Source organism: Suricata suricatta, chromosome 15, assembly GCF_006229205.1.
Source record: "Suricata suricatta isolate VVHF042 chromosome 15, meerkat_22Aug2017_6uvM2_HiC, whole genome shotgun sequence".
Lineage (NCBI taxonomy): Eukaryota > Metazoa > Chordata > Mammalia > Carnivora > Herpestidae > Suricata > Suricata suricatta.
This window is the reverse complement of record NC_043714.1, coordinates 63,154,555-63,173,526: the sequence shown is the minus strand read 5'-3', so window position 1 is coordinate 63,173,526 and position 18,972 is coordinate 63,154,555. Positions and strand designations below refer to the sequence as shown.

The following is an 18,972-nucleotide window of genomic DNA, read 5'->3' as shown; positions in this document are numbered from 1 at the left end:
GCCCGGGACCGCGGCCAGGGGCGGGGGCTGAGGCGGGTGACTCCGCCCCCGCCCGCCCTCCTCTCAGGTCTCTCTCCCCGCCTGCCCCGCCGCCCGCTCGCGTCTCTCGAGCAGGAGCAGGCGGCGGAGGCTCCCGGGAGGCCTCTGGGTGTCGGTGTTTCCGGCCGGCTAAGGTCTGGCCCCTCCTCCCTCCAACGCCTCCCCCGCCCGCGGAGCCACCATCTTGACCTCGCCCGCCTGCCTCTGCCGTTGCTGCTGTTTGGAGGCCAGGAGGCTGCGTCCGCGGTCACGCGAGACCGCGGAGCCCGCGCCGCCGAGTGCGTCATAATCCGGCGTTACGGGCGCTCCCCATACCGTCATCACGCGCGGCGTAGCAAACGTCTCGCGGCGTTGCCATGGTTTCCTCCCACCTTCGCGGCTTTGGCGCCATCGGGTGGCGCAGGCGCCCTGCGGCAGCCGCGCCCTCCTGCCTGAGAGGCTTCCTCACCCGAGGCGGTGGCGTCGTCTGCCCCGCCAGGGACTCCCTGCCTCCGTGGGCGGGAGTTATTAGCTGCTTTATTATAATCCATTAAATGCCCCGTAAACGTGCTTCCGAGCTGTGTGGGAGGAGGAAAGCGAAGGGGCGGGACCTACCCGACCCCACGCGGAGACCCGTCTGAGGGACGGCAAACATCCCGGGAAAAGCTCTGCGGGCCGCCTGGGGTCCTGCAGCAGCGTCGCTAAGCGCGCTTAGTGCGGCGGCCGCGCTACGTGGCACTGAGCTAGGTGCGGTCGGAGCGGCCCAGAAAAGCATTCCTCTCAGCTCTTGCTCTTCACCTTCCGTGTCTTCTACCCAATTGGACGGAACTGAGGACACTCACCGGCCGCACTTTGCGAATGTCAAGGGCCACTTGTGACTTAAGGGCAAGAACCCAGGGCTCTTTGTTTCTGGTGATTGAGGTCTGCACGCCCAGGCAGTCCCTTCTTATCCCCTCAGGAAGAAGCCATACTTCTGTTTTTGTAGGGGATCAGAATGTGCCACCCCAAAATATGCCACTTTGATAAAGATTATTTGAGCTGAAGATAGAGAAACGGCAGACGCTTAAAATTCCTTATGATCCCTGCCTGCCCTCCTTACTGCCACCGTTCGCCTAAAAAGCAGGACATAAATTTCTATTTGTAAAGGTGTTTCGCTCTCCCTTTCCAAGAAGAGGGCAAACTCAGACTTGGAGTTACCCACAAACCTTACTGAATGAACCCTTCGCTTCCATTCGCTTCCTCCATACGTTTTTACCTTACCCGTTTGCAGTCCCTAAAAGCCTAATCCCCTTTTCTTTTGTCACTTCTCTGCAAAATTATTCTTTGTTGAGATACTACATTAAGCCCCAAATGGTAGCCACCCTTTTGAGTCATTCATCACTGAGTTTCTAGCATGGGTATGTGCACTCGTGAGTTGATAAACCCTGTTTTTCTCTTGTTGATCTCTCTTTTGTCAGTTTAATTTCCAGAGCCCAAGTCACAGGACATGGGACCGCGAAGAAAGGTCTTCATTCCTCCCCTACATTTTCTTGCCTGTCCATGAAATTAATATAATGCGGTCATTCTTCTTTTTCTGTTCTTTAACCAGCAAATGAGAGTGTAAATTGGGCCAGAGTCTGCTTTACTAACCCAGCCATCTTAAGGGGGATAAAAAACAAAAACAAAACCAAAAAACCTGGCTCATTTAGGATCCTAGCCCAGACTGAACTCTGCTATCCATTTGTATCAGAGCTCGGTGTGGGTGATTATCCTCTATTAGTTAAAAACCCTCTAGAGGAAAGGAGTATAAAACTCCAACACCCCTCTCTCTGGGTGGAGTTGTGTGTGGTAGGATGATTGATGCATACCCAAACTCCTTACCCAGGCTCATGTTTTTAACCTTTTGTTGTTATTCCCCACCCCCTCCTCCCTGCTAATAATGACTGCCATCTATCTAGTGCTGTGTACTGGGCACCATGCTGAGGGTTTTACATTTTACTTAAATCTTTGCATCAGCCTTCTTTGGGTAGGTAGGATTATCCCTGCTTTAGAGAGGAGGGAACTGGGGCTTAGATAAATGACCCAAATCACAAAGTATGTATATAAGTAGTAAGCTAGAACGGCCATAGCTAATAAGAGTCGTACTGTGGATTAGAATCCAGGACTATCTGAAACTTAGAACTTCAGGCATCTTTGATTCCTTCCTTTTCACACCCACAGCCAATCTCCAACCACATTGTATCCACTCTTTCTTCACAGTCTCTGGTACCTGTCTCCTTTCTATTGTCACTGCCACCATCCGAACCCAAGCTCTTACTGTAGCTTACCCGATTAACTGCAGTGTCCTCATGATGATTATTATGATCACCACTTTCCCTAAATCAGTCTGTTTACCTGCTGCCAGGCTCATTTTCCTAAATTGCACACCTGGGGAATAACCTTGTGAGTCCGACCAAGTTCCCAAAGGAAAGCAAACTTGATAAGATGAGAGGACTATTAAGGTTTATATAGGACACCTTGGAGACATATATTAGCTTCTCAACTCACCTGTTATTCTGCCCTGATTGCAATTTAAAGCAACAAGAGAGAAGCTATTGAGGAGGAAAGAGTCCGCAAGGACTAATCTAAAACAGGAGTGTGGTAGAGAAAGCAGGTGAGTACCATTACATTCTGATCACGCAAAATAGAGAATCAAATACTTCAGGGGCTCCCCAATTTTTATTTAAAAAGTTAAATGTAGTAAATAATAAATAAAAATCTTGCAAAAATGCTCCAGCCCTTACTTACTAATGTTCTAATGGTTTCTAATCTTAATTTGGTGTAAGTTTATTAGTTTAAGAATTTCTAATCAAAGTAAATAGCGTTTGGCCCAAGAACTTTTGGACACAGCTGTTCTCATCTTACGTGACTTCAAGCAAATCCCTTTAAACTCTAGATCTCACTTCCCCATCTATAAAACGGAGGTTTAATAAGATTCTGGCAAAGTACTTTAAAATACTACCTTAAAATTAAATGTATATTACCGAGGTAGTTTCTAGAAAACTTAGGAATGTGGGGGGCGCCTGGGTGGCTCAGTCGGTTGAGTGTCAGACTCTTGATTTCAACTGGGGTCATGATCTCACCTTTTGTTGGATGGAGCCCCGCATAGGGTTCTGCACTGACCGCACAGAGCCCTATCGGGATTCTCTCTCCCTCTCTCTCTACCCCTCCTGTGCTCACTCATGCTTGTTCTCTCCCTCTCTCTCTCAGGAAAAGCTTTTTAAAAACAAGTGTAGGAATTTTAAAAATAAAAGATAAGCTTTCAAAAGAAAAATGCCTATGTCAGCAATGTACTTTTCTGTTTTACATTTGGCATCTCTCAGGTCTGTATTTTAAGTTCAGTTTCATCATGCCTGAGCTCCAGTTGCCTGGTTTCATTTTAGGGGTCTAGTTAAGTTAGGAGAAATAATCACCTGCAAGTAAAGATGAAGGGATGCCCTTCTTGTACTACCAAAAAATATCCTGTACTACCAAAAAGGTGACTACCATACCACTTAATAGATGCGCTGAATGAAACAGAGACACAAGGAGAAAAATCTCAGTGGAATAGAACGGTTTTGTTTGTGTTTGTTTGTTTGTTTGTGTTTTGAGGGCTTTTTTGTTTTTTGGTTTTTTTGTTTTTTTTTCAAAAGGTTATGTTTGCTTATCTTTACAAGGGTTTTCTGAGTTTTGTATCAGGAAATGTCTGTGTTAGTCATCATCGAAACAGAAGGTAAATTTCCAATAAGAATAATCCCTCCATAACACCCACCACAATGAAAAAAATTAAATCAGCTTTCAAAGAAATAGCTGCAATTCACTGAATTTAATCTTTGCTCAGTTTCTACATCAACTTGAATGTTGCACAATTCAGGTATGTATTTATATTGAATCCACTCAGAGCAGTGTGGAGGGTGTGTGTGTATTCACACAGACACACTCTATATATGTGAATTACCTGTGTAAAATATTACCAGTTTAAAAATAACTGTTCATTTGGCTTTAATGGCTGAGTGCCTTTTAGTAGTTCTAAAACGCATTTGGAAATAGAATGTGTAAAAATTTGTTTGACTTTTCTGTTGACCTTTGCATTTGCCAAATCTTTGTTCTAAGCAACAGGAACTGATTCCGGGTTATCTTAAGTAGAAAGGGAAATTATTAGGGGGGGATTTTCATTATTCTTCAAGATTTCAAATTTCAAGAGTGATATGCAATTGGTCGAGCTTTCTGGACCATGTGTCCTAATCTAGCTGTACAAGCTAGCTGGGTACAAGTGGCTTCCTTGGTGGGAGAAAGCAGTGGGAAATGAGCACTTAGAACTCCCTGCCCCCCCCCCACCAGTGTATAATGCACTTACTTCAAATGGAAGATGGGGCTGCTGGGAGGAAGGGTAGGAATTAATAGCCCCAAAAGGGACAGATATGCTCCAAAACTTTTTCTCAGACCTTTGGAATTACTTAAAATAAAAAAAGTTTCTGACCCAAAATTCTAGTTTTTCTCACTTATAGTAAACTTCAGATATGCCCATCAAAATCCAGCTACTATTTGGGCTTTCTGGTTTTGTAAAACCAAATGCCAAATGAATAGGAAGTTAACGAAGGAAACAACAGAGAATACAGAGGCATTTGCAATCAATGTTGAGTATAGACTGACTCCTTCCCTTCATTCATTCCTGTGACTTTTACCAAGCACTTTCTACGCACTTGGCAGTAAGTTTGCCCACTTCTGCCTCTTACTAGTTCTCTATCTCTAGACAGAGGACTTAAAGTCTCTAACCATCAGTAGCTTCGCCTGGGAAAAAGAAAAGAGTGATTAATATTGCCCAATAAGATGTGAAACACATAGCATGCATTTTCCAGCTCAGTCTTACCAGCCTTTGTGAAAGACACGGACAGTACCAGCAGCAGCGCCGGGTTTCTACTCATAGTTTTCTGATTGCAGAGACTATGATCTGATCCTCTGCAAGTAATTTTTCATGCTGGCTACATAAATCAAAATAATATATTTTAGGCCTCAGTATGGTATATAGTATGTGATAATAATTAGTATGTTGAACAAATTTTAGGAGAGCTAGTCACTGGAACCCTTCTGATATTTCTCACGACACTTTGCAGTGCTTCTGTGGGTGGCTCAGGAGCTCGGATTGTTATATATGATAATCATTCAGAATACTTAATTTCTATTAGACTATAAATAGATAATGCATTCAAATATGTTAAGTATGTAAAGTGATGGTCAAGAATAGTGAGGGCCGGGATACTGCTGAAAGGCAGAGTACAAGTAATACTAAGTTCAAAACAGTTGCCAAGGCAAGCCCAAAGAAGATGGATTGGAAGGATAGGACCCTTTATCCCAGACAGGTTCCTATAGTCCAGGTTTCTAACAATCACTAATCTGCTCATTGCAGAGCTCCACCTCATAGAGTAGAACAAAAGCTTCAAGATAGAAGTTTCTTTTTTTTTAATAGCATAATTTCATTTTATTTTTTTAATTTCTATTTTATTTTATTTTTAATAGTTTATTGTCAAACTGGTTTCCATACAACACCCAGTGCTCTTCCCCACAAGTGCCCTCCTCCATCACCACCACCTCTTTTCCCCCCTCCCCCTTCCACCCTCAGTTCATTTTCAGTATTCAGTAGTCTCTCAGGTTTTGCATCCCTCTCTCTCCCCAACTCTCCCTCCCCCTTCCCCTCCCCCTGGTCCTCCATGAGGTTTCTCCTGTTTTCCTGTTAGACCTATGAGTGCAAACATATGGTATCTATCCTTCTCTGCCTGACTTATTTCGCTTAGCATGACACCCTCGAGGTCCATCCACTTGTCACGGCCCGCTGCGACAATCTGAAAAGAGACCCGAGGCAAGGGAATGAGGAAGAAAGAGGAGACAGAGAGTCAGGGGACCGGAGGGACACTCAGAGCCATTGCACCAAAAGTGTCATCCTTTATTAGCAGTTTGCAGCTTTTATACAATAACCACAGGAGCCACTATTGACTAAGCAAAGCATAAAAATAGGTCAAGTTCCTTATTTTCCAGACTGTTCCCCTTATGACCCTGCTTGCTAAAGCGTACTTCCCGATGGCCTCATGGAAGGGTGAGAACTCTCAAGGGATAAGGTGGAGGAATTGTGGTAGACCCTTGTTTTTAAAGGTCAGGTACTAACCGGACCTTTGGCATTTAAACACATCAGGGGCACGGAAGAGTCCTGAGAGCTTGTTGCTCTACTTATAGGAGGTGCTTCCCCTTGACAAGAAGGGGAACTTCCCTCTAAGGAGCTATAGCTCAACCGGTCATTCCTCCCGTGCTGCCGCTTCCCACATCCACTTTCCTACAAATGGCCAGATTTCATTCTTTCTCATTGCCATGTAGTACTCCATTGTATATATAAAACCACATCTTCTTGATCCACTCATCCGGTGATGGACATTTAGGCTTTCCATGATTTAGCTATTGTTGACATTGCTGCTATGAACATTGGGGGTACATGTGCTCCTATGCATCAGCACTTCTGTATCCCTTGGGTAAATCCCTAGCAGTGCTATTGCTGGGTCATAAGGGAGTTCTATGGATAGTTTTTTGAGGAACTTCCACACTGTTTTCCAGAGCAGCTGCACCAGTTTACATTCCCACCAACAGTGTAGGAGGGTGCCCATCTCTCCACACCCTCGCCATCATCTATAGACTCTTGATTTGTTCATTTTAGCCACTCTGACTGGTGTGAAGTCATATCTCAGTGTGGTTTTGATTTGTTTCCCTGATGAGTGATGTTGAGCATCGTTTCATGTGCCTGTAGGCCATCTGGATGTCCTCTTTGGAGAAGTGTCTGTTTATGTCTTCTGCCCATTTTTTCACTGAGTTATTTGTTTTTTGGGTGTGGAGTTTGGTGAGTTCCTTGTAGAAGTTTCAATATTGTAAAAATGTCCATTTTACCCTGTAGGTTCAATGTAATCCCAATGAAAAATCACTTACTAGATCAGATATCAGGACCTATTGTAAAGCCATAATAATTTAAACAAGATAGTATTGATGCTTGGATAGAGTAACTAAACATGGAACAAGGTCTAGAAACAGCCCCCACATGTACGGTCACCTGGTTTATGATAAAAAGTGACGCTACAGTGCAGTGGAAAAGGATAAAAAAAAGCTCAGCAATATAATGTGTCTGACAAAGGCTGCATATTATTTAACAGGAGAATCACATTGGAAGCATTCTCCTTATAGTTAAGAATAATTTACCTTGTATTAGAGTGGGGGGTGGGGGTGGGAGTTGGGCACTTTAGAGTGCCAGAGTTTACCTTTTTAATCAAAATTTAGCAGTTTTAAAAATAATCTTCAGATTGCTGCCAGCTCTTAGTTTCTAAAGTTCTAAAAAGAAAAGTTGATATTGACAGTTTTTGCCAGTGTTCTCATTACTGTAGGGGCCCATTCAGCCAAAAGGCCTGCTGAGATCCCGCTGTGAACTACCAGTAGGAACGCACATATCCCTAGCATAGATGGTGGGTCGCCCCTGGTGCAGTCGGGTCCCTCATTTGAGGATCGGGATTGAGTCACTCTCCTGGGAGACTGAGAGTACAGTGTCATATGGCTTGTTGGGTCCTACTTTCCTTTGTTTTAGAGAATGTGCGCATGACCTCTTGATCAGAATGGATTAGAGACTGGAGTTAGTTTTCTATGACCTTTAATTATAGTTTCGGTGAGTGGGCAAATTTTCAGATTGGAACTCCCTTCCTGGTCAGGGGCACTTTACCTGTAAATCATCATGTTCGCCTTTAAAGAAAAATAGCCTTCTCTTAAGCTTTGGTTAATATTATACTATATGCGTAGAACAAGACCCCCGTTAATGTATTTCATTCCTGTTTTTGAAACTCTGTAATAAATTATGTTATTGTTCTCTTCCCCATGGAAATAATAATCCTTTCTGGAACATGTGATTCTTACCTAAAACCTCAGAGTTACAAACAATGTAATCATAAAGACAAAATGTAATCACCTATGGTATATAAAGATCCTAAGCATCACAGTGAAGTGCAATACTGCCACCATTCACTTTGTGTTCTTTCTTATACTGTGCCGACACCAACCCCCTACTCAGAGGCCCTTAGGCAGTGGTGTGTGGGCCGGTCCTCCGCACGTTACTTTTCTGGAGAAGCCAGGTTTCAGAGGCCCTTACTGCGTCATTTTGGAAGCCACTCATTTTACTCTTGATATTGGGTAGGGAAGTATCAAGAGATGCCCTAGTGGGTGGAGTGAGAAATACACTCCTTCTTGCCCTCACTGTGTGACAATAATTCTCCTTCCTCCTGATGATCAGATTCACTTAGCCCCAACCAGAATGGGGGCTCCTCCTTGCCTGCTGGTCTCTTAGCACAAGGAGCCTGACATGACTGGGAAATCTCAGTAGGTTAAAGTGTGAAAGGTCTATTACTGTCCCTCCTGATGAGAGTTCCCCTATTAGGAACCAGCCTTTTAATCTCACAAAGTTGTGGAGATGGGAGGTACAAACTCCCTATGGGGGCCAGTGGGGCCAGTAGGGCCAGTAAATGGGTGTATTAACTTGCTTCTATAACAAATTACCACAAACTTAGGGACTTACAGCAATGTAAATTTCTTCTCTCTCAGTTATGGAGGTCAGAAGTCTAGAATCAAGGTGTCAGCGGCTCTGTTCCTCCTGAGCGTTCTGGGGGAGAATCCATTTCCTGGGCTTTTTCAGTTTCCAGAGGCCTCCAACATTCCTTGGCTCATGGCCCCTTCCTTATGTTGCCCTGTCCTGCTTTGGTCATCACACGCCCTACTTGTGTTGCCTCCCTCAAAAACCTCTGAGATTATATTGGGCCAACATGGATAACCCAGGATACTTTCCCCATTTTGAGATGAACTTAATCACACCTGCAAAGTCCCTTTTACTATGCCAAAATAATATATTTACTGGTTCTGTGTTATTAGCACATGGTCATATTTGGGAGACATTGTTTAGCCCACTACAGTGGAAATTCTATTTCTACCCTTTAATTTCTAGCTGTGCATTTTCCATCTATATGGGACACGGCACCCACTATGTAGTGGGTATTGATTTAGAGTGTATACTGCATCCTGGTTGATGGCATCCCATTCATAGGGCATTATCTCCAAGCTCGGGTTTGGATTTTCCACCACTCCACCAGGCCAGCATTTTCTTGGTTGTATAGTATGTGAAAGGATCGGTGAATCACCTGGTCATGCGCCCACCCAAACACCACCTTTGCGGGTCAGAGGCAGTATTATACAGAATACATATTGATGGATCAAACACTTGTAAGTAAACCTTTGGAGAGCAGCACTGGCCAACATCTTGTGGGCAGGAAAGGCAAACTCACAGATGCACATAGGAAGATTCTAGTCAAGGTGAATCACTCCCCTTCCATGACAGAAGTCCAATGTAATCCACTTGCTACCAATTAGCTGCTTGGTTTCCTTGAGGGATGGTGTTGTATCAAGGGCTCAGTGCCGAATACTCGGCTCCTTGGGGAGGAGAGGTCATGCTGTTGGCATCTTGCTAACTGGCATCCCTGCAACATGACTTTATTCATACGCCCTTTATGCTACGGGGGTAACTCATGACTGCAGCTGCTAAAAGTAACTGGCCATGTCTTCTTGTTTGTTGGGGCCCAGTAGGCCAAAAAACCTCCCGCAGAGGGACCTTTGACAGCACTGCCTCCGGGGCACAGGAGAATCTATATAGTGACGTTGGTGGCTATGCCTCCGGGGCACAGGTGAACTATTTGGGAAGTTGCGGAACAAGTCGAAAGACTGTGAAACAACATTTGGCCTCCTGGGCCGCACATGTGGCTTCGGTTCATCCTGTGATTTTCTCCTTGCTTTCCAAAGAGGCATATACTTTTAGGCTTTGAATCAACTTGGGTCAATCAGTAACTCCAGCCTTCCCTTACTTTGTTTTTGTCTCTACCTCATTGTCTGCTGTTGGGAGTAAACACAATCCTCTGCCAAAGATTTACTTCTTGAAGGATAAGTGTCTTGCCCATAAATAACTGCTGAAGGGCCTTAAGAAATGTAAAACTCCTCAAAGAGAATTCTTTCAGCTTATGTTTAGAAACAGACTCTTGTTAGGGAATCCTCTTGTAGTGATCTATTTGTTCCTGTTTTTTACTCCTGTTCTCTCTTCCCTGATAAGAATGATCCTTTCTAGAGCATGTCTTTACTTCAAGGACCATAAACTATGTAATCATTAAAAAAATATGTAATCACCTATGGTATATAAGACACTGACCATCTTAGTAAAGTGTGGTATTACCACCATTCACGTTGTCTGTGTTCTTTCTTATAGATATTGTGCCGACACCAACCCCCTACTCAGAGACCCTTAAGACTACGGTGCGTGGGCTGGTCCCCTGCACTTGTTTACTTGTTAAGTTCCTCCTCCATGTGCATGTCTTCAGTAGGCACTTACCAAATACACAGCTTGTTACTCATATATCCTATCCCATAGATTCCCCCACTGCCTCTTCTCCAGGCTTCCTTGTCCCTGACCTAATCTTTCCCACTCCAGGCCCCTGATTAATTTGCTAACCTATTTGCCACTTGCCCTGAAGGTATATTCTTATTTCAGGCCACTTCTCTTTCCAGACGAAGTGGATGACCAGGAGTATTGCCCCCAATTCTGCCTTGTGGAAAGATTCCCCTCCCTGCTGTCTTTTAGGACCACTCCTGAGTAGGGCTGTAGGGTTGCAGCAGTCTCTTTTGGTTTTGAACCCAAATCCCAAGAAAACCTATCAATGAACTTAGCTTTGCATTTATATCCTTTATCAGCAAGACAGAAGAGCCTCTCAAGTGGCCAAAACTGTGAGCCAAGGGAAGGGCATTGATGCAAGAGTTAAAAATATGACACAGGGGTCTGGCCACCAACCTGTGCACCTACTCGTTTCCTCTGGCTCCCCTTGTCATCCATCCCAGATGTACCACTTCCATCTTGTGATGGTTTCACTTGAAGAGTCTGACAAAACTCAGCTCATGATGGGCAACTCTAGCTACATGGTTACCCAGTGTCCCAGGAGATGCTCAGATTCTAGCATGCCAAGAGCCATTTTTGGATGATACACGGTTCTCTGCTGCATATCGCCTGGCCTTGCTACAGACCTCTACCTGAGACTACCTTGTGATCTGCCCGTTGGAGCTTGTCCTAAACTCCCATGCTTGCTTTGCTTATCACAGATACTCTTGTCCCATAGAATCTCCCGGATTGAATGGCCCCTGAAACAAAGCTAATTCCACTGCAGCCTCTGCTTCAGAAATCCCACTGAACACTGGCAGCCTCCTGTGTCACCCAGGAGAGGAGTCAGAGCAGTGACCTCGTGTTCTGAATGCCCACGGAGGGGCATATAGAGCTTGGTGTGCTTCCTTGATGGGAGGGATGCTGACGAGTGGGTGAGATGGAAAAATTTCTTTACAATGAAGGAGTAATCTTAGCATTCAAGCAGACCAGGAACCCTAAAAAATCTCACTGATGTAACAGGTTGCTGCATTATATTAGTGATTATTTTCCTTTCTTTAGAGTACAATATAGCTCATTGTTTAACTGGCCTAATTAGTTCAATGCTGTAAGTACAGCAGGTCAGTAGGATGCTCTGGGAAATGTTCACATGGTCTAGCTGTCCTCAGACTACACAATAATGGGGGAGGGGGTCCCACATGGGTGCAAACCGCTTCTCACCCAGCACACTCAGGGCTTGGTTCCATACACACACTCACGGCTCCGGCTGGGACACACTGCTTAGATCCTGTGTCCCCTTTGGCACACGGGCCCAGCTGAAATCGTTGAAAGTAGACACAAAAATAAGAGAGAAGGAGCTGTGTAGGACAGAGCCCACGTAAGGTTTTATTCATAAGGTTTTGTTACATTTACTTGAATTGAGACTATGCATACATACAGCTTTCATTTAAAAAAATAAAATTGAATTACTAAAAAAAGAAACTAGGATCATCTGTCCATCAATAAATACCTAAGAGTGTACACAGAGCGCTGCTGCACAGGCCACTCGATCTGGGAGACGACAGGATCCGCATGTGTGATGGATGCATGTGTGTGCATGTGCGGGGTGTTCCAAAATACAGTTTCAGCCTCATAGTCATTATTTTCTATTCGCCTTTGATTCAACCTTAACCTTTAAAAAGCCAGAGACAAATACCTATTCTGACAGTTTTTGGCCTCTCTGAAATTATGTGATTGTTGATGAAGTAATCTTGCAGGCAAGGCTCAAATCTGATCAGAAACTGCCATTGTATTTATTGTCAATATTGTTTACATATTATAATATGTTTGTAATATAGGCAGGGATTCTACGTACCATTGTGGTAAGAATTTCTGATGGACTTTATATGTTGGAATTTTGTGTCATCTTAAGTATTTATATATATCTATTATTGCTAGAGTGAACTTCTTCAGTAATTGTGAAAACTAGTAAATTTATCCACTATTATAAACTTATAAAGAGTTAAAAAAAAAAAAGCTACACAAAATATGAGACAACCTCCCTCAAAGACACCAGACACAGCAACGAAGGACAGTAATCCATGGGATAAAAACAAGCTGAGCCACGTAATCGCCCCCCAGCTCACTGCCTGGAGAAAGTTCCCAGATGAGCAGGATGTGGGGGCAGGCGGGTGGAGCCCCTCGGACTCCCCGCGGCGGCGATGGTACTGGGAGTCCCAGGAGCCCAGTAAGGAGTTCAGAGGGTGGCATGCCAAAGAGGAGAGGGCTACAGAGAGGCCCAGAGATCTGCCAACCATTCCCCTGCAGCATCCGCTGAGCATCGATCAGTACACACAAGAGGAAACTACCAAAAGGCAAAAAAATGACAAGTTTTACGGCTTGCCCAGTGGGAAGTGGCCGCACCCTGAGGCCGTTCAGAATAACATACGTTGACATGTGTCCAGAGTGTGAGACAGTGAACTCAAAATGCTATTTGTTTCTCTTCATTTTAAATTTCTGTTTTTTATTTAAAATGCATACATTATACTCCCTAGATGAATAGATGCGCATAACTTACTAAAATCATGAAGTTAATGAATAAAGCAACTCACAGTTGAGGGAGTTTAATAAAATTATCATTTCTGTTTTTTATTTTTTAATGTTTTATTTATTTTTGATACAGAGAGACAGAGCATGAGATGGGGAGGGGCAGAGAGAGACACACACACAGAATCAGAAGTAGGCTCCAGGCTCTGAGCTTAGCAGCACAGAGCCCGACATGGGGCTCGAACCCACAAACGTGAGATCCTGACCTCAGCCGAAGTCGGAGGCTCAACTGACTGAGCGACCCAGGCGCCCCTCATTTCTGTTTTTTAATCACAACCTCTCCATCAAGTGGTGCATTAACTGGCCACTAATAATACTGATGCTCACAAAGGAAGCCTTCGGTGCTTTTACACATTCCTGGATTGAGGTGACAGAGACTCCAGGAGCCTCCTGATCCTTTCAGTCTTTTTTCCTTGGTTCCATTAGGTGCCTCTTCCTGAGGAGGCCAATCCAGCGAGGGCTCGAAGACTGTAATGTAAGTGGATAAACTCAAGGTGGAGAAAAGGTTTAAGGGACCTTTATTTTCTTCCATTCACACATAACTCCAACTCATTCTTTGTTGTTGTTGTTGTTCATCATTTTTTAAAAAAAGTTTATCTATTTTGAGAGAGACAGAGAGAGCAGGGGAAAGGCAGAGAGAGAGAGAGAGAGAGAGAGAATCCCAAGCAGGTTCTGCAGAGTCTGTGCAGAATCCAACTTGGGGCTTGAACCCATGAAACTGTGAGACCATGACCTGAGCTGAAACCAAGAGACCTGGCTGCTTAACCGGCTGAGCCACCCGGGTGCCCCTCGGCCCATTCTTAATCTCTCAGTTGAGGCATCCCTACTTCCACCTTCCCAGTCACACTCGCTACCTCCCCCACCCACACCCCCAAACGTGGGCGGCTGCCTCCCTGTGTGCGCCTGTAAACACCCGTCTGTTTCTATTTCAGCACTTAGCGCACAGTACTAACACTGTTTCCTCTGTGTCCCTGTCACCAGAAGTGATCCCTCCCATTCTGGCCAGGGCTCAGCTTTTTTTTTTTTTTTAAGACTTTATTTTTAAGTAATCACCACACCCAACCCGGGGCTTGAACTTACAACCCTGAGATCAAGAGTCACGTGCCCCTCAGGACTCAGCTTTACTCACCTCTGTGTCTCTGGCCCTCAGCACAGTGCCTGACAGAGAGAGTACACAGCACATCCCAATTAATCAACGAATGGATTTTCAAAACAAGGTCATTCTACTTTAACTAAAGCAAATGTAGAGCGATTCCTTATGACCAAACTAGGAAATGGTAGTTTGCCTTATACAGAGACTGAGGTAGTCACCGTATGCCAGTCATGGTGCTGACAGTTGAGGGACGTTAACTAGCTTAAGCCTAACTCGTGTCCTTCAGGATATGCACACTTGTTAGCCCACAGGCAGAGAGGAGGACACTAAATCTCGAGAGACCGCCCCAGGTCACAGAGGAAGAGAAGCCAGGCAGTGTATGAGTGGAACTGCAATTCTATGAAGACAGAATCCATGTCAATCTTCCTTCACCACTGACCACTCAAGGCCTGTGTGTATGTAACAGGGTGACTGAAATCATCCCGGTGTATCCGAAGTCTGCTGCGCATCCGCAGCTGACGTCAGAAAGCCCCTAGACGTGGGGCTCCCTGACTCCCCTTCCGCACTGTCTCTCCCCTGCCTGCCTACCTCCTGTACTGACTCAGGCCCCAGCGCGGCATTTGTAGTCTGAGGCACAGAAGCTGCAGGCACACGTGTGGGAAACCATCATGTGAAAGAGCAGAACAAACACAGGCAGGCCCAGGCAGGCCCCCGGGGGGTGGTGATGGCACAATCAGGCCCCCTTCTGTGGTGGGATCACGCGACAGCGAACATTTCCTGGGGGCTTCCTGGGTACTAGACACAGTTCTTTTTAATCCTTACAACGACCTCCATCTTCAACACATGTCTCACTGCTTCCTCTGTTCCCAGCTGATCTAGTGACAATGCTCCAAACATTTTCTGAGCAAACTTTCTGCACTTCCTAGTTTCTTCCACTAGAATCCGTTTCCAGTCTGACTTGTTAACAAAATCTTGCCCAGTTTTTAAGAGCCGGTTCAGACACTACCTCTCTGAAGGCTTCCCCATTCTCAAAACGTTTCCTCTCCACCTTTGCACTTCTACCTGGTGCAATTGCTCCTACGGTACCTACTGTATTCCGCCTCTTTGAGTTTTTATGTTATTTCTGCTGCTAGGCTGTGAGCTCCTCAGAGACAGGGTCTGTATCCAACGCATCTGCCGCTCCTATAAACAGTAGGCACTTAATTTGTGTGGAAGCATAAACAGCACCAACCCTGTCTGTCCTTACTGATGCTGTTCTGAGGACAAGCAGCCCCCGCCCGACCCCAGCCAGCCGAACGCCAGACGCAGTTCTAATCCTGAGAAAGCACAACGTTCCTGTGTCCTTCAGGCAAACAAGCCAGATGGCTTCAAAGTGCACAAAAACAAAGCTCTGAAGAGTGATTCTCAACCATTAGTCATCCCAAGGGTAAACAGTGTTTCTCTGCAATTAGTCATTCCAGCGGTAAACAGTGGTGCTGGCAGACAGCCAGTAGGAAAGTGAGGCTTGAGAAAGGGCAGAATACCTCACATTCCCCAGAGCTCCTGATGCTGACGCCATGGCCCCCGAGAAGGAAGATGAAAAGGGAATCGGAGGCCTGTTAGCATCTAAGAGTTTAATTTGAACTTTAAAAATAGCTGAGCGTGGGGGGCTCAGTTGGTTAAGCATCCAACTTCGGCTCAGGTCATGATTCCGGGATTCATGAGTTTGAGCCCTGCGTCAGGCTCTGCACTGACAGCACAGAGTCTGGAGCCTGCTTCGGATTCTGTGTCTCCCTCTCTCGCTGCCCTCCCTCCCTTCCTAGCACTCTGTCTCTCTCTCAAAAATAAACATTTAAAAAGTTAAAAAAAAAAATAGCTCACTTAGAAGTGCCTGGGTGGCTCAGTCGGTTGATCTTCCAACTCCTGATTTCAGCTCAGGACATGATCCCAGGGTCGTGAGACCGATCCCCGCGCTGGTGTCTGCACTGAGCATGGAATCTGCTTAGGACTCTCTCGCTCTTGCTCTCCTTCTCTCCCTCTGCCCTGCCCCTGCTCGTGCTCTCTCTCTCTCTCTCAAATAAAATAGCTAGCCTATTGTACAAGCTTAAAGCTGGAAATCTAGTTTCCCTATAACTTAAAACAATCATTCTTAACCTTTTTTCTACAACAATAAACCCGATATAGAAGACTTCCTCCCCAACAGTCATTTAGGAAAGCTAAAGTAAGGGAATGGAGTTAACACACTAGAGTAATTCTTATCCTCTTCCTTTTCTAATTCAGTCCATCTTAATAACAGAGCTGCATCATTGATTGCTTTGGACTGTAGCTTAGTCTTATCGATTTTATATCTCCATCCATCCACTTCCCACTGCCATCACCCTAGTCCGGGCCACCATCATCTCCTGCCCGGACCACTGCAGAAACCTCGTCACAGGTCTCCCTGCTTCCATCCTGGTCTCACGCTGGTGGCCAATTTTCCAGATTGTTGCTGGTGTGATTTTGGAAACAGCACTGTGTCTTTCACTCTGGAATACCCAACGCCCTGTGTACAACTGCTCATTAGATAACAGCTATATGAGACCGCTCAAAGAAAGCCTCGTTTTGCACATGAGGAAACTCAAGGCCAAAAGCATATTGGAATCACGTGCCCAAAGTAAAACAGAACTGAGGTCAGAATTCAGAAATGCCCAGGCCTCATTTTAATGGGGCACATTGCTTCCCCCAGATAGGTAGTTCATTCCCACTGTGTTAACAGAAGACAAATGCAATGACTTGGAATGGTCTAGGGCCTGCTTTCAGGGCCACAAAATATTAAAATAGGTTGCGAGGAGAAAAGGGGGGAGAACCCAGCCTAAACTTACGCATTGTCACTCACATGTAGATCCTTGTGTCTCGGGATCCACCTTCTCTAGCCAACTAGAGGACAGGGGCGGCACTCCAAATCCAAGACTATGTGGTCCACATGGGGAGCATAGGATTTCACTGGTTGGATGTGCAGGATTTGTGTCTTCCACGGTTTCTTGTGCACCTGCTGAAGAAGGGTGGCAATACGAGTTTTTGCAGATTCTGCCCACCTCTGCCACTCGGGTTTGGTGGCTGCTGACAGTGTTTTTCTCCTAGAATCCCCAGTAGCTCCATTCGTCCATTGGTTAGTGATAATTGGCCGAGGATGAGGCCAATGCCCGTTCTCCATTTCACTGCTTCCAAGAGGCTGGAGATTCTTCCCTGGGAAAGATTCCACATTTTGGTGGATATGCAAAACGCCCCCAGCATCCTGTCTGAGCACCTGGCAGGCAATGGGCCAGCCTTCTTCAGAGCTGGGAATCAGCCCCAGGTTCACTCGGTCTGCAACGTTTGAGAGCTTCAGTTTTCTGTTATCCCCGAAGTGTATTTGACACCGATCTGCCACTCCATTGATCTCAAGATTAGTCCTCAGGGCAACTACAGCATGGGGGTTCCACTCACAGGCGTGGACGAAGGCAGCACCAGCATGCACGAGGAAGGGCAACGTAAAATAGCCAATCCCTGCGTAGAGATCCACCAGCACTTCTCCAGCACAGGGCAGCGAGGCCACTCGAAGCTTCTCGGTGATGTTTCCGAAGGAGAACATGCACTGGGTCACGTCAAACTTATATCGGATCCCATTATCCACATGCTCTACCCAGCCATGGTCGCCCAGCAGCAGAGTCACTGCTGGTGTTCGAGTGCCATCTGGTGATACCCGCCCTCGTTTGGCCACACGATGGACGCCAAGTGCCGACGCAACAGTCTCCCAGAGTTCTGGTTCCAGATCTTTCCACTGCTTGGCCTGGAAACAGTCTTCACTCAGCAACAAGAGGTTACCATGTCGTTGCCAAGATCGGGGCAAATCAGCCTCCAGCTCAGCTGACCACGTCACTCCCCGGCCCTCTACCCAGCGACGCACTTCAAGATACAGCCTTTGGGCAGGTGAACAACTCTGAGCCTTCTTGGAGGGAAGTGGATCCAGGAGCTGGGTTACTATACAGGTGCTGCCTGGAGCCACACGATTCCTCAGCTCCCTCAGGTGCTGCTCAGGGAGAGCCTCTCCCAACACGGGTAGCGCCACGGTGCCATCCGGCATCTTTTCCACACGGTGCCGTCTATCCAAGAGTTTCTGCTTCTCGAGATATTCCCTGTATCGCTGGGTAAACCGAAGCTCAGTCACAACAGCGACAACGGCCGCGGGCTTCCCACCTTCCCTTTCCATGTCGCTGGCGCCCCATTCTCTCTGAGTCCCTCCGTGAGAGTCACGCAGATTCCACCCACCAGGATCGGTATATCCACAACAGCCGGAAAAGCTGCGCGCACCCCGCTAGTCGGAGCCGGAAGTGACGTCAGACCGGCAGGCCGGAACTAAAGGCTGGTGCGTTTGTCGACAAATGCGTCGCCGTTCGTTGCCGTGGTGAGGTTGCTGCCGCCATCTTTGTTGTGGTTGCTAACCTCCCTCCACAGAACTCTATTCTGATTCATATGTATACTCACAAATATCTTTGATGGCATAAGTTAAGTGCTATTGGAGTTGCAATTTCAAGTGCTTTGTGAGCATGGAGGAGAGATCAAGCTATCCCTTTCTTGCACTTTGAAGAACACATTCTATTGCTTTTCCTCCTACCTCACTGAATGCTGCTTCTTCTGGGTATGCCTGTCCACCTCCCCTCACCTCCCCCCACCACAGTTGATGTTTCCCAGACGCTTCACATTCGATACTTCCAAAATGAACTCAGCTCATGAAATGCCCCTCCCAATCTCCCTAGTTGCTCATGTCACAAACCTGGGACTTTTCTTCTACTTATGCCCC

General features: G+C 46.0%; 2 protein-coding genes across 2 annotated transcripts in view; both read right to left on the bottom strand.

Moving 5' to 3' along the window:
* RNF139 (ring finger protein 139) overlaps window positions 1-296 on the bottom strand; it is a 13,833-nt gene extending 13,537 nt beyond the window's left edge. The window contains exon 1 of the mRNA XM_029924017.1: window positions 13-296. The gene's annotated coding sequence lies outside the window, so the exon portion shown is untranslated. The remainder of the gene's footprint in view (window positions 1-12) is intronic.
* A 13,037-nt stretch (window positions 297-13,333) lies between these two features.
* On the bottom strand, window positions 13,334-18,506 carry TRMT12 (tRNA methyltransferase 12 homolog). The gene is made up of 2 exons (XM_029923775.1): window positions 17,029-18,506; window positions 13,334-13,549 (listed from the first exon to the last, which is right to left on the bottom strand). Exon 1 carries the CDS (start codon window positions 18,379-18,381, stop codon window positions 17,062-17,064), a length of 1,320 nt encoding a protein of 439 aa, XP_029779635.1. The 5' UTR covers window positions 18,382-18,506; the 3' UTR covers window positions 13,334-13,549; window positions 17,029-17,061.
* Window positions 18,507-18,972: the final 466 nt, after the last annotated feature.

Coding starts and splice junctions, on each gene's coding strand:
- TRMT12 (XM_029923775.1), bottom strand. CDS start 18,381: ATGGAAAGGGAAGGTGGGAAGCCCGCGGCCGTTGTCGCTGTTGTGACT.